The 14,406-nt window shown below is 38.2% G+C and overlaps 1 protein-coding gene across 26 annotated transcripts in view; it reads left to right on the top strand.

The window, feature by feature from the left end:
- Positions 1-14,406, top strand: part of LOC117409284 (receptor-type tyrosine-protein phosphatase delta) — a 696,619-nt gene that overhangs the window by 587,151 nt on the left and 95,062 nt on the right. For all 26 annotated transcript variants that reach the window (XM_059001224.1, XM_059001244.1, XM_059001233.1 and 23 more), the window contains one exon: positions 11,889-12,077. In XM_059001224.1, coding sequence (XP_058857207.1) covers positions 11,889-12,077 — 189 coding nt within the window. The remainder of the gene's footprint in view (positions 1-11,888; positions 12,078-14,406) is intronic.

A 14,406-nucleotide genomic window follows, 5' to 3' on the forward strand; every position in this document is an offset into this window, starting at 1 on the left:
AACATTCTCTTGCTACTCTTCAGATTCTCAGCTGTTTAGAATAATATGGTATTCCTTTGGTGGATATTTGTCCTGATGCTGAAAGTCGTGTGATGTCAGTTAGACCTCAGACAGGTCAAATGTTCACCAGAGCAAAAGGGATAAAACAGTTTAGATCCGGGACATGTTTGAGTGTAGTGCTGCAATAAGTAATCTCTTTTATCAAATACTCACAAATGTTGCATTAATCAATTCATATTTTCATAATTGATAGATCCCCCTCCCCATTCATTGTGCGCATAATTGGCCCAGTCATGTTAGTGAAACTTGATTTTAGCTTCAATTTTGTTCTATTGAATTATTTAGAAGATTCTAACAATGGAATCTTGAAGTGCACTCAGTATAAATATGAAGTAAAAGTGTTATTGAATGTGTTTGGTTAAAGGCATTAGATGTGCAACCTAACATTTCAGATTCGTTGTTTCTGTTGAAGAACGTTTAGTTAAACCATATCTCAAACAGAAAAATCCAGCCTGAGAGGTAAGGTGCTAATAATGTATTAATTAAAGCAATATGTCTAGGTGTTTTTTTTTTTTTGTTTTTTTTCAGCCCTCTCTTTTATAAACCCAAAGTTGTGACTGGGGGCTAATGTCAGTGTGCAAGTGCACTCTGGAGGTTTAAAACAGCACATGTCAGCATTCATTGTATTGAACTACAAATAATACACATTGAGATATTTTTGTTTTGTCTTTTGTTGTATCAGCCTAGAGGCACAGCATTTTCAGGGCTTCTAGATCATTCTGTAGTTCCAGATTATGTGTGGGCTTCCTTTAGGCACTGACTTCCACAGTACCTGTGTTCAGATGGTTAGCTCTGTATGCGAAATTAAGTCTACAGGAGAATGCTGTGAGTCCAAATAATCCTGTCTTCATTGAAAAGGATACATTTTTGTTTATTTTGAGGTACATATTTTAAAGGAAATAGAGGCAACCCATATGAAAACCCTACTGGTTAATTAGGTTGAGAGAGATTTCAGAACCTCTGCATGATTGGCAAGGCCTAGTCATCCCTGTGTTGCTGTACAAACATATTACGGCCAGATAGTGTTCCACACATTAGCTGTGAGACATTTGGGGTTGTGGTGACTTATTTATTTTATTTGTAAAGGACAGTTAATCCTCTATTGATTTTACCAGTCCAAACCATTGCTTTAAACTGCCTATGATAGTTCATCTTCCTATAATGGCCAATTATTTTTAGGCTCAGCTCACCGCTACCACCCCTGCACTGACTCGGGAGGGGCGAAGATGAACACACGCTGTCCTCCGAAGCGTGTGCCGTCAGCCGCCCGCTTCTTTACACTCTGCAGACTCACCGTGCAGCCGCCTCAGAGCTACAGCGTCGGAGGACAACGCAGGTCTGGGCAGCTTACAGGCAAGCCCGCAGGCGCCCGGCCAGACTACAGGGGTCGCTGGTGCGCGTTGAGCCGAGGACACCCTGGCCGACCTATTATTATTATTATTATTATTATTTATTTCTTAGCAGACGCCCTTATCCAGGGCGACTTACAATCGTAAGCAAATACATTTCAAGTGTTACAATACAAGTAATACAATAAGAGCAAGAAATACAATAACTTTTGTTCAAGCAAAGTACAAGTGTGACAAACCACAATTCAATAATACAGCAGATAATAGTGATAGTTACATCAGGATATGATTAAATAGTGATAGTTACATCAGGATGTGATTAAATACAAAGTACTACAGGTTAAACACTTGGCAGATTACAGTATTCTGAAGTACAGGATTAAATGCAGTAAAATAGGGGGCAGATAAGAGCAAAATAAAGCACATTTACATGAAGGGTGATAGTGTCCCAGGATACAAACAGAGGAGTTCTACAGGTGCTCTTTGAAGAGGTGAGTCTTGAGGAGGTGCCGGAATGTGGTCAGGGACTGGGCAGTCCTGACATCTGTAGGAAGGTCATTCCACCACTGCGGAGCAAGGGTGGAGAAGGAGCGGGCTCTGGAGGCAGGGGAGCGTAGCGGAGGTAGAGCTAGTCTTCTAGTGCAGGCGGAGAGGAGAGGTCGAGTGGGGGTGTAGGGAGAGATGAGGGTCTGGAGGTAGCTGGGTGCAGTCTGGTCAAGGCATCTGTAGGCTAGTACAAGAGTCTTGAAATGGATGCGAGCGGTGATCGGGAGCCAGTGGAGCGAGCGGAGTAGTGGAGTAGCGTGGGCGAAGCGAGGCAGAGAGAACACCAGGCGGGCAGCAGAGTTCTGGATGAGCTGGAGCGGACGGGTGGCGGACGCAGGGAGGCCAGCCAGGAGGGAGTTGCAGTAGTCTAGGCGGGAGAGTACCAGGGCCTGGACCAGGAGCTGGGTAGCATAGTTGGTGAGGAAGGGTCGGATTCTTCGTATGTTGCTCAGGAAGAATCGGCAAGTGCGTGCCACAGTGGAGATGTGCTGGGAATAAGAGAGGCAGGGGTCCAGGGTGACTCCAAGGTTCTTAGCTGAGGAAGAGGGAGAGAGTGTGGTAGATTCCAGAGGAACAGAGATAGAGAGATCAGAGGAGGGGGAGGAGGAGGAGGGAAAGAAAAGGAGGTCAGATTTAGAGAGGTTGAGTTTGAGGTGATGCAAGTGCATCCAGGAGGAAATAGCAGACCTAACCCTCCCTCCCCCCGGACGACGCTCGGCCAGTTGAGCGCCGCCCCCTGGGAGCTCCCGTCCACGGTCGGCTGTGGAATAGCTTGGACTCAAACTTGCGACGTCCAGGCTATAGAGCGCATCCTGCACTCTAGCGAGTGCTTTTACTGGATGTGCCACTTGGGAGCCCCAATAGGTGGTATATTAACCGTCTCTCTGTGTGTCTATGATTACAGTCTATTTAGTGCCTCTGAGTTTATTTTGTCAGTATCACAGGCTTTTATGTAGTAAGAAAAGGAAGGTTCTTCAGATAGCGTTCATAAAGCTGACAAAACCTAGAATAAATGCTGGCACATATAATCTGACTGCAGATTATAATGGTATTTTATTGTTGTTCATGATAAAACAACAATTTAATTGTGGGGGGAGAGATTTACAGTTTTCTGCTCTATTTTTAATAAATAGCACATTTTCCCTACTTACTCCGTTCATATTTCCCACAGTTGCTAACGTGACTAATCTTTGGTATATAAATTTGTTCCCATCACAATATAAATCAGAGGTGGTGTTGATGTACATTTGATGCTGATTACAATTGACTTACTACTGCATGCTTAACCTTGGGATTAAATTGGATCAAACTGTTTTATTGGAAACCAACTAGATCATATAATGTTTGCTAAATAATAAAGAAAATATCCTCAGTAGAACTCTCTGTGTTGCTTTTCCTCATGGATAATTATACCCCAGTCAAAAGCTGTAGATTTTTCTTTAAACCACCATAAAATACAGGAGTTGTGAGATTTTGTGAGATTAACTCCAAATTCATAATGACCGCAAAAAGACAATTATACACAATGAGGAGATACATTAAGGTGTAGAACTGGCAAGTAATAGTCTTCTAAAAAAAAAAAAATGGTTACAAATTGATAGTCACATTTTTATCATTAACTTTATTCAAGTAATTTCTTAGATTATCTTGTTCTTTTCATGGTCAAGACTTTTTACAATTGTGATCAATTAAGCCAGTGACAGCACTGCTCAACAACTTTGCCAGCTCTACCATTGAGCACCCCCCCATGCCCCTTAGCAAAGAGACCACCAAAACTAATTTAATATAGGCACCTTCACTTTAATACCAGAGCTTGAACTGAATGAATAAGCAACCACGTCAAACTGTGAAATCACCACCAAGCTCATATCATATACTCAAGTTGGTACTATTGTCTCTACTGTATTCACCACTGTGTGAAATGAGCTGCTCCTCTTAAAAATAAAAGTGACTACTTATGTACATGAGCTGAAAGAATGCTATGTGGACAGACGGTATCTCAGTAATTCAGAGAATAATTATTTGATATGCGGCTAAATACTTATAGGTTGCACATGTAAGTGCCTTTCTATCTCCTCTGTGGCTCAGGGAAAAGAATGTGGGTATTAAATGACCTATTAGGATTCGTGTCAGATCTGTTACTTCTGGGCTTTTTTTTTAGTTTGAATCCTCGTTATCAATACCTTTCTTCCATTCTTGCGCATCATGATTGATTGTAACCTCAGACTTTAATACACTCAGCATAGCCTGTAGCTTCTCCCAACAGGTAGCACAATACACTGCAAACACACTTAAATTAGCATGTCTGCACCATTTGTGGTATTTACTACTAATGACAAAGGTGATATTGTGGTCATGTTTGGGGTTTAGTGTCGGGGTAAAAAAAAATAAAAACAACAAGTATATACATACATACATACTTACATAGATGGCTGTGACAGGGCAAGAGCCCTGCGCACGAAGAGGGGGTTTTGTGTAAATGTATATTGTAATTGTTGTAAATAATTAATGAAATATCTGACGCTCCTGGGAGAGCCTGCCGTTTTCTTTCCCAGTTTTTAAAATTTATTTATTTATTTATTTATTTATTTATTTATTTATTTATTTATTTTATTTTTATTTTTTCCACCCACGCAATATACTAATTTAAATATTTGTTGCGTCTTCTCAGTAAGATCTCTAGCATTATACATTACAAGAGTCGTGCGACATTGTTCAAATAAATACCGGGAGTTGAATTGTGGTTTGCTGCAGCAGAGGGTTTGCTTACTATACCAGAATCTAAATCATTAATGTAGATTAGGAATAGCAGAGGACCTAATACTGATCCCTGTGGTACACTACTGGTTATCTCGCTCCATTTTGAGTTTTTTCCTCTAATCAGTAATTTATGTTTTCTACATGTTAACCACTCCCTAATCTATGTGCATGCATTTCCTTGAATCCCTACTGCATTCAGTTTGAGAATTAATCTTTTATGCGGGACTTTGTCAAAAGCGTTCTGGAAATCTAAATAAACCATGTCATATGCTTTGCAATTATCCATTGTCGATGTTGCATCCTCAAAAAAATCAAGCAGGTTAGTTAGACACAATCTCCCTTTCCTAAAACCATGACTGTCTCCCAGGATACTGTTACCATATAGGTAATTTTCCATAGGATCTTATTATAGTTTCCATAACTTATTATAGTTTCCATAACAAAAAATGCAGCTACAAAGCATTCCCTAAAAAGTCACAAATAGCATTGTGCTTATCTAGTACATTTCACCCAAGACGTCCGACTCATTTGCAAGTTGTTTGTGACTATTGTAACAGGCGCAACACAGGCAGGTAAACCTACCCCTGAGTCTCTCTGCGGCACAATAACCCCCCCCCCCCCAACCCATATGTGACAGGCTGCTGACGTGTAGGTGCATGCATTCACTGCTGAGTGACAGGTACGAGATCGAGACAGAGGTTGAAGTTGAGGTTTTATTTACAGACACACAAACAGAACCCCACGTAGCTCACAGGGGACATATGGTTTGGTGTACAAAAGGCAAAATAAAACACACACACTATAAAATAAAAGGAGCCGTGAAAACTCGCAACTCCCTATTGCATGGGAGGTCCCACTTATTCACTTCACTTTCTATACATTAGTAGGATCTACAATTCCTGAACTCATCTTCTATGTTACATACTAAACTCCTACTCTGAGGATGGTAGCTCCTCCTACGTTAGCCTTCGAAGATGGTAACTCCTCCCCCTCTGGTTTTCGGGGCTCCACCTCCTTACTCTTTGGCTTCTCACCCATGTCTCCGTTGGCTCTCCTCTCTGGCTCCCTCAGCAGCGCCTCTGGTGGCTGGTGAGCATCACCTGCATCAGGGGTTTGGGGCATCAGCTCTTTCCCTGGGGGTCCTCTCACCTGGAATCACAATCTCCTCCTGGTGATCTCCTCCTACCTTGCCTCGGCGAAACGCAGTGATTCCTGCTCTGATGTGACAGGATGGCAAAGGGTTAGAGAGACTCAGACAGTAGCTGTAGCTTTAAGCACTGGGGCGCACATTTATTAAACAAAATGAAAATCAAAACACTGCTCACATTTCAAAATAAAAAGGTTGTGTCTTGAACACAAAACAAAACAATACTTATATCCAGCTGGATATTCGCCTTCACAGACCAAAAACTAAATTACAGAGCACCCAGCAAGATTCACCTCACTCCTTTCCCAACACACTCTCAATCAGGGATAGGAGTTAACCCCATCCCTTCCAACCACCACCACCACCAACAAACAAACCAAACAGTATTTACAAGGAGGGCACTGCCCTGCCACATAGGCATATGAAAATAACGCATTTGCAAATAGATATTTTTATCAAGCTGAGATTTGTCTTTTTTTGTATGTACAGTAATAGACACAAAGCAAAAATGTTTGTATTTAATTCATGGGACTTTTCACCACTAAAAATCAGTGGCTATGAAGGCTAAGCCTGCATGTAATTTTGTAATAGTAAAAAAAGCTTACCTTGCATCATGCTTTCCAATGTCTACTGTATTACTATTAGCTAATGTAGCCTCAAAAGGGGTGGGATTCTGTGCGTCTTCAACCTGCAATCACCCTCTGTCTGTCAAGTTTTAATGTATTTGTATTGGCTACATGTGGCAAAGTGGTTTGCAGTGCGCAGGTGTAGAGGTGATGCAATGCTCAAACAGATGACAGACAACAAAGTTCACGGTCCAAACAATACTTTATTATTTTGTAATTTAGATTGTTTGGCGACTGTAAATAATAGTAACTGGCAATACACAACAAGTGTACTGCACAGTTAAAACCACAGGGTTCAGTCCCAAAATAATAAACAGTATAAACACACAGAGAACACAAACATGATCACAAGTCCAGAGTGAGTGTTGAAGTGCAAGTGGTGTAATACAATTTATAGTGAACAGTAGTGCAGAGCTGTCCGAGTTTGGTGCTGGCCTTTAGCGACAGCTCCCGGATTGTGTTAGCCGTCTAACAGTGACAGGTGAGTACAATTAGATCGACAAATAAACACAAAACACTCAATGTTACTTTACAGTCCTTCAGCGGTTCTTTCGCAACCATAACAAAAGAACAGTTTGCTTTGCCACATATCCTTTTGTACCTTCAGCCACGCCCCCTTGGTTATCGAGTGCATTCGCTTTTCCTCCAATCTGCGATTGCCACATCGCTGCCCGTCTGGGGCGATGACCTGGTGTACTGTAGCTCTGCGTCCTTTCTAGATGGCCGACTTCCACCTTTCACTGGAATAAATTGCCAAACCATCCAGTCCGGGGCACCCTGTTCCCTTTACACAGCGCCCTCACAAGTCGGGAGGGAGATTTACACTACACGATGCAAGTTTGCGGCTAGCCTCTACCACTCATAATCAGTAGCGGCTGGTGGCCCCAAAAATTGGGAAGGCATAAAATATTGGCAGTGGGTCTGACTTTTTCGCTACAGTTTTTACATGTGAAACGATGCTATTCAAAACAAAGGCTGCACTTCTGTTTGTTTACTGTATGATACACCAACAAAGCAAAATGTTGAATATGCAATCGTGAAACCAGACAGTAATAGCAAATCATATAATAATAACAATAACAATAACAATAATAATAATAAGACATTTCTATGCCTATTATAAAAAATCCCCAGTTTTTTTTTTTTTTTTTTTTTTTTTTTTAACATGTATGATGTTAAAAAAAAGGACTAGGCAGACTCTCCCTTATCCTCCGCTCTTCCAGCAACTGTATGGGAAGCAGTACAGCACAGAGAAGCAAGATTTTCTGTCAACTGATACTGCTGTCAACCACATTTGTGGAGCATCTTGTGTGCAAAATAAGTAATATTTATGCAAATAAAAGTAAATGTATGTGATCACTCAGTATGTGATTTTATTTATTTATTTTTTGCTTAAATTTTTGAGGCGGCAGTGCCTCCCTTGCCTAGCCCAAGGAGCCTCTGCTCATAATTAGATTTAATCTTGACGTATCTGTTGCCAGGCAGGTTATGGGTCATGTGTGGCTACTCGTTTAAGTTTTGATTTCCATACAGTACGTTGTAGATTTGTTTTAATTCATATGCCATTTTCCTCGCTTTCAATTAAGGAAAAAATAAGAATACAGATAACAATAAAGGTCATCCAAAGCCTAAATTGGACCTTCTTCAACAGAGAGGACCAAAACAAAATTGCCTTTTTAATTGTTTATGGTACGAAAAAACAAAATGGTTGACTGCAAGTATTCGCTGTTTGGTTTTTCAAACCACCTCTTCATCTTCCCAGTGGATTTCTGTGGACTACAGTGATTTAAAAAATCTTCCACGGGCTGTAAAAATATTATTTCTACAAATGACATCACTCAAAATTCATCAATCAACTAAGTCCACGATTCTTTTTAGGGTTGCCACCTTGTCCGGGTTTGACCTGGACAGTCCGCGAATTAGCATCTGTGTCTGGGTGGCAGGAATTAACAAACCTGGATGCCCTAATGTCCGGTTTTAAGTGAAACGCATAAGAAACACCAACCTTCCTTTAATATTTTCTTTGACATACCATATAACGGGACATTTTGGAGTGGAATTTATTTTGGCTTTATTGGCGGTTTGGATTGGATCGCCAATAATACTTCCTCCAATCAGAATGTGGCATACAGTGTGGGATCCCACCCTGACAGACTGTTGGTATGCAGCACAGGTTAAAGAAGCGCGCGCTGGACAAGGGAAAGAATGTGTCAGCTGTCAAAGTGAATATGAGAATGGCAGTGAGTGATGAAGCCAATTTATTAAAAAAAAAATTAAAAGCGGACCGGACATTTCAATCAATTGATTTAGGAAATCTGGAATTCATGATGCAATCAGAAACTCTAAGGCTGTGTAAAGTGTGCCTGCTACTGTGGTACCTGTAGGATTGTTCTTTTTTAGGTTGAGCAGTTTTGTGTGTTTTTTTTTCTTTTTTTTTTTTTTTTTTTAAGGGGTTAATTAAGTAGGAGCCAGAATTTTTTATGCTAGACTTGTTAGAAAGTCTGTAACAATGGCACAAATTTGCTGTGGATTGTTATTGTCGATATGTGTAGATACTACTATCCACCGTGCAGGTATCTCAAAGTTTCTAAACAATATGTTAAAATACTGTATAAAAAAAGCTGATTTTGCCAGTGCTTGCTAGTCTATTAACCAGTTTTAAATTCAAAGCGTTTTTGTTTCGTCTTTATTGTTAGTTTTCACACGTGGCAATATTGTCCTGCAATTACTACATGATACTGTGATCATTCCACTGTGTTAGGTTAATGAACCGTAGTTAAGTTTTAAAACTGAGTTAGCAAATGCCTATCGTTAAAGTATACCTCAGTTAGTAATCCTTTCCAATTACTGATATCTTAAAATTGAAGGGCCATATAGAACGATAAATATTGTAACTCATTTTTAGAAGGCCTTCTTTGTTGTTCTCGAAGTTGCTGCAGTGACATTGCAGATGCTATAACTAGTTACTGTAAATGAGATACTGTTTTAGCAGACACATTTCATTAAGTAAACATGTATTTGAATGTTTTTTAAATTAAAAGTAGAAATACAAAACTGACATTTTTCTTGTGAACGTGCCAAGTGATAAATGCCAATTCAAAAACTGTCAAAATCTACCAAGGTAGCAAATCTGATACCAGCCAAAATGTCCAATTATACGGTACATTAGTTGCTTAAAGGATTTCCACTATCTTATTAGAAATGTACTGTTTAGCACTGATCTGTACATTCTAATGTGCCCCCAGCATTTGAATATTGCTTTACATTACATTGATCTGCGTGTGATTAAATACATAACCTTTACAGTAAAATATGGGTTACTTACGATATATAATGGTAATTAAACCACATATATTCGTGCGTGTATGTATAAACATTGCATATCTAGTGGTAGCCATTATAGTAACATTGAAAAACCCAAACCAAATTTAAGTACATTTTGACTCATTTTGTCTTGTTTAGCCTTCCTACTTATTAGTCAGGAGCCGCTTCTGCTAGAAATCATGCGCTATGCCCTCCACCCCCACCTACTCTAACAAACTGCACCATAAACTGCTCTTTAATAGACAGTGACCAGGCTTTGTGAAGTTCATTGCTGATTTTAATTGTTGGTGACAAATGTAGCATGGCAGGATATGAGCATGGAGTACATTTTGTAAATGTGTTCTTAAAACTTTGAATGTCAAATTATGTGTGCTGTGCGATATATCTAAATATATATATTTAACATTATTAAACGAAGAAAGAACCAAAACAAAACTATGAACCTAATGTTGACAGAAAATATACCAATAATGTAGTTATGAGAGAAAGGGCTGGTTACAGCAGTTACAGACAACCCAAAAAGCACAGGCTCATTTTATGTTTTTACTTTAACTGAAGTTAAATTGCCAGTAATATTTAAGGCAAATTTATTTATCACGTGTATTTGTCAATGTATGTATCACCTAAATTTAATGTTTTAGTTTTGGTTTGTCACCTAATAAACAGGAAGTAAGCCAACACAATTAGTATATATGGATCTTTTATTTTCATTAAAACATTAACTAGGTTTTGAAGTAAGACTTTAATGTGCTTCACAGAACACATTTTAATACAGCGTTTATTTATGTTTGAGATTAGAACCATTTAAATTAGGATAGCCAAATAGAAAAATGTGTTTTTTGTCATGTGTGCTACTTCTGAAATCAATTCTATTGGACAAAAAAAGCTCCAATACATTTATACAATAACATGAAATTAGCATATTATACACAGAGATAAGTATTCCAATTAGAAAATGTATTATTTTTAAAGAACATTTTATGTTAAATGCTGAGGTTTCTATTGCCAAAATACCTGACAGCCAGATTGGAAATAAGCCATGACTGTCAGCATACAGTAGCTTCAGCAGTTTGAATCTGTTCCATTATGTTCCATAATGTTTCTCATGAAAATTGAATGAAGTGAGTGAATCAAAAAAGTTGCTGTGTATGAGGAGGAGGGAAGGAATTGAATTACCCCTATTAAAAATGAAAGGAAAGCGTAGGGCACACTCGATCTGGTTAGCATGCAAGAGGTGTTTTCTTTGTTGTGCACCTCTACAGTATGTATGTAAAACAAAAAGGCTGCAGATTTCCACAGCCCCTGAGAAGACACGAAAGATCATGCAAATGCATTAGGAGTGAGTTTTGTATTGGCACAAGTCAAACGATGTCAACTACTGTGAAGTTGAAACCTGCAGATGCTTGTAACTAGTTATTTCCTACTAACAGCCTATAAGAGCAGTATCTAACCCTTTGATATTCACTGTTTAAAGGGAAATATCGGCATAGTATTAAGAGGTGATGGAATTGTCTAGCCTAGCATCGACCCCTGTGACAAGTTACTTGACTCTGTGCTGCTGAAAAGCAAACAGCACGGAGGGTAGTAACAGCTTGTGGTTAGCCAAGTAGAAATGTGACAGATATTTAAAGAAGTCCTGAATGCAGTCCCTCAGCTCGTTATGTGGACTGGAGTACAGCACACAGTAGTTCTCTCACAATTCCTCACTATACACATATCAATGTCATAATACAATTATGTAATGTCCATCATATTACTGTATCTGTACAAATAAGTACATTTGATGAACAACAAAACTAACAAAAAAATCTCACTGTTGGGACCCATTGTATATAATGTGTTACAAAGAAAAAACATGGTGGAGATATATTCCCAGGACAACAAACTCTTAAACTGTCTTTCTCACTGGTAGCTTTTTACATTTTGACTTCCAATGTATTTCAGTTGATGTGTATTTGTTAACAGATGTGTATTTGTTAACACTAATCAAGTTAAACTGTATTGATATATTAGGAACATCGCATGGCTCCTTCTGGAGACCTCAAAATAAATGTCCTGTTTTTTCATCTGTTTCAGAGGACCAGCTCCCTTCTGGTTTTCCCACCATAGACATGGGCCCACAATTGAAAGTGGTAGAGCGCACGCGCACAGCCACCATGTTATGTGCAGCCAGCGGAAACCCTGATCCAGAAATTACCTGGTTCAAAGACTTCTTACCTGTTGACACGACTAACAATAATGGCCGCATCAAACAATTACGATCAGGTAGGGTCTTGTTGTTTTTATGCATTAACGCCAAAGAGCTCATGTTTCTTTCCTTTTTGTTTGATTTGTAGGTAATGATTTTGCTTCTACTCCTCTCCTCTTCTGTGTATTATTTGGTGTGTGTCGTCTTTGTCTCTAATGCTGTCATGGCCTGTTCCAGTGCCTGTGTGTTTGCAGCTTCTGTTTACTCCACATTGCTCACTGCTGTGACTGTATTTTTTGATAATTTCTTTCTTTACTGCCTTTTCACAGTATTTGACGGATCCATTTTCTCCTTTTTCTTACTTTTCCTTTTTTATTTTTCAAAACGGTTAATTTTCAACATTGGGCTTCATTCAGAACTGGCAAAGGAGTACCAAGAGTTAAACCATTAAAAACAAACTAAATAAACCTAAAACACAAAGCAGAATCAACCATAAATGTGTTATATATATATATATATATATATATATATATATATATATATATATATATATATATATATATATATCACAGTTGTAGTCAATCGTTTACACACCCCAGTGGAAATTTATAATTTCTAGAAATTTCTCAAAAACAAATAATTTTAGGAAAAATCTTTTGTAGAAAATGTTTTGCTTTTGTGGATGAGGAAAAAAATGTTACAAGAAATAGATATATACAATTATTTATTTTAGCAATTTTTTTTGCAAAACTCTAAAAATCCTATTTCAAGGTGCTAGAAATTTCAATATGATAATGCAGAACCTAATTCTAGAAAGTGCTGGATTGTAGGTAAACATTCTTAGACTATAAAAGGGTTAGGCATAAGATGATTGCTGTCATTACCAATGTCAGCATGGGAAAAAGTAAAGTATCTGAAGACATTAGGCAAAAAATTATTTACAAAGGATACAAGAAGATTTCCAGGCATTTGAGTACAATCTATTATCAAGAAAACTAATGGTACTGTCAACACTCCCTCGGTCTGGAAGAAAGAAGGTTCTTTCACCAAGAACAAGTAGAAGAATTGTACGGCATTTGAATGATGGATATGAGTTCTGGTCAAAGGTTTTGTGGAGTGATGAAACAAACATTGAGCTATTTGGTCACGCTGATAGTCGTTATATTTGGAGAAAGTCTGGTGAGACCTACAAAGAAAAGAACACCATACCTACTGTCAAGCATGGAGGTAATATCCTGCTATGGGGCTGTTTTTCCTCTAATGACACAGGAAATGTAGTTCTAATACATGGTAAAATGGATTCCATAGCATATCAAAAGATAGTGGCCTATCATCTGAAACCCTCTGCTACAAAAATTGGTTTAAAGCGCAACTGGACATTCCAACACAACAACGATGCAAAGCACACATCAAAATCTACTTCAGAATGGTTAAAGAAGAATAAAATCAAGGTTCTGGAATGGCCTAGTCAAAGTCCCGATCTAAATCCGATTGAGAATCTTTACTATGAGTTGAAGAAGGCTGTGCACAAGATAAGTCCTTGGAATTTGAATGAACTGGAACGCTTCTGCGTTGAAGAATGGTCAAAAATCACTAAAGAATCACGGCAAAAGCTCATTGACAAATATCCTAATTGTTCAAAAGAGGTTATTATTGCTAAAGGTGCCTCAACTAGCTATTAATTCCATTTTCCTAGTCAGGGTATGAATACTTTTGAATTGGCATTTTTGGAGTTTTGCTAAAAGAAAAAATGCTGAAATAAATAATTGTAGACATCTATTTCTTGTAACTTTTTTTCCCTCATCCACGAAAGCAAAATTTCTACAAATTATAAATTTCCATTGGGGTATGTAAACTTTTGACTACAACTGTGTGTGTGTGTGTATATATATATATATATATATATATATATATATATATATATATATATATATATATATATATATATATATATACACACAGTGCCTTGCAAAAGTATTCAGACCCCTGACCAATTCTCTCATATTACTGAATTACAAATGGTATATTGAAATTTCGTTCTGTTTGATATTTTATTTTAAAACACTGAAACTCAAAATCAATTATTGTAAGGTGACATTGGTTTTATGTTGGGAAATATTTTTAAGAAAAATAAAAAACTGAAATATCTTGCTTGCATAAGTATTCAACCCCTGTGCTGTGGAAGCTATCAGTTTACACCGATGAAAGAAATTGCCCTATTGAGCACACAATTACCTTACCATTGGCCTCCACCTGTGAACCATTAAAGTTGCTGTCACATTTTCTGGATAAAAACCCCACTGTTGAAGGATCATTGGTCAGGCTGTGAATCTGAAGGAAAATGAAGACCAAAGAGCATTCTACAGAAGTTAGAGATAAAGTAATACAAATGTATAGATTAGGGAA

This window comes from Acipenser ruthenus, chromosome 2 (assembly GCF_902713425.1).
Source record: "Acipenser ruthenus chromosome 2, fAciRut3.2 maternal haplotype, whole genome shotgun sequence".
Taxonomy (NCBI): domain Eukaryota; kingdom Metazoa; phylum Chordata; class Actinopteri; order Acipenseriformes; family Acipenseridae; genus Acipenser; species Acipenser ruthenus.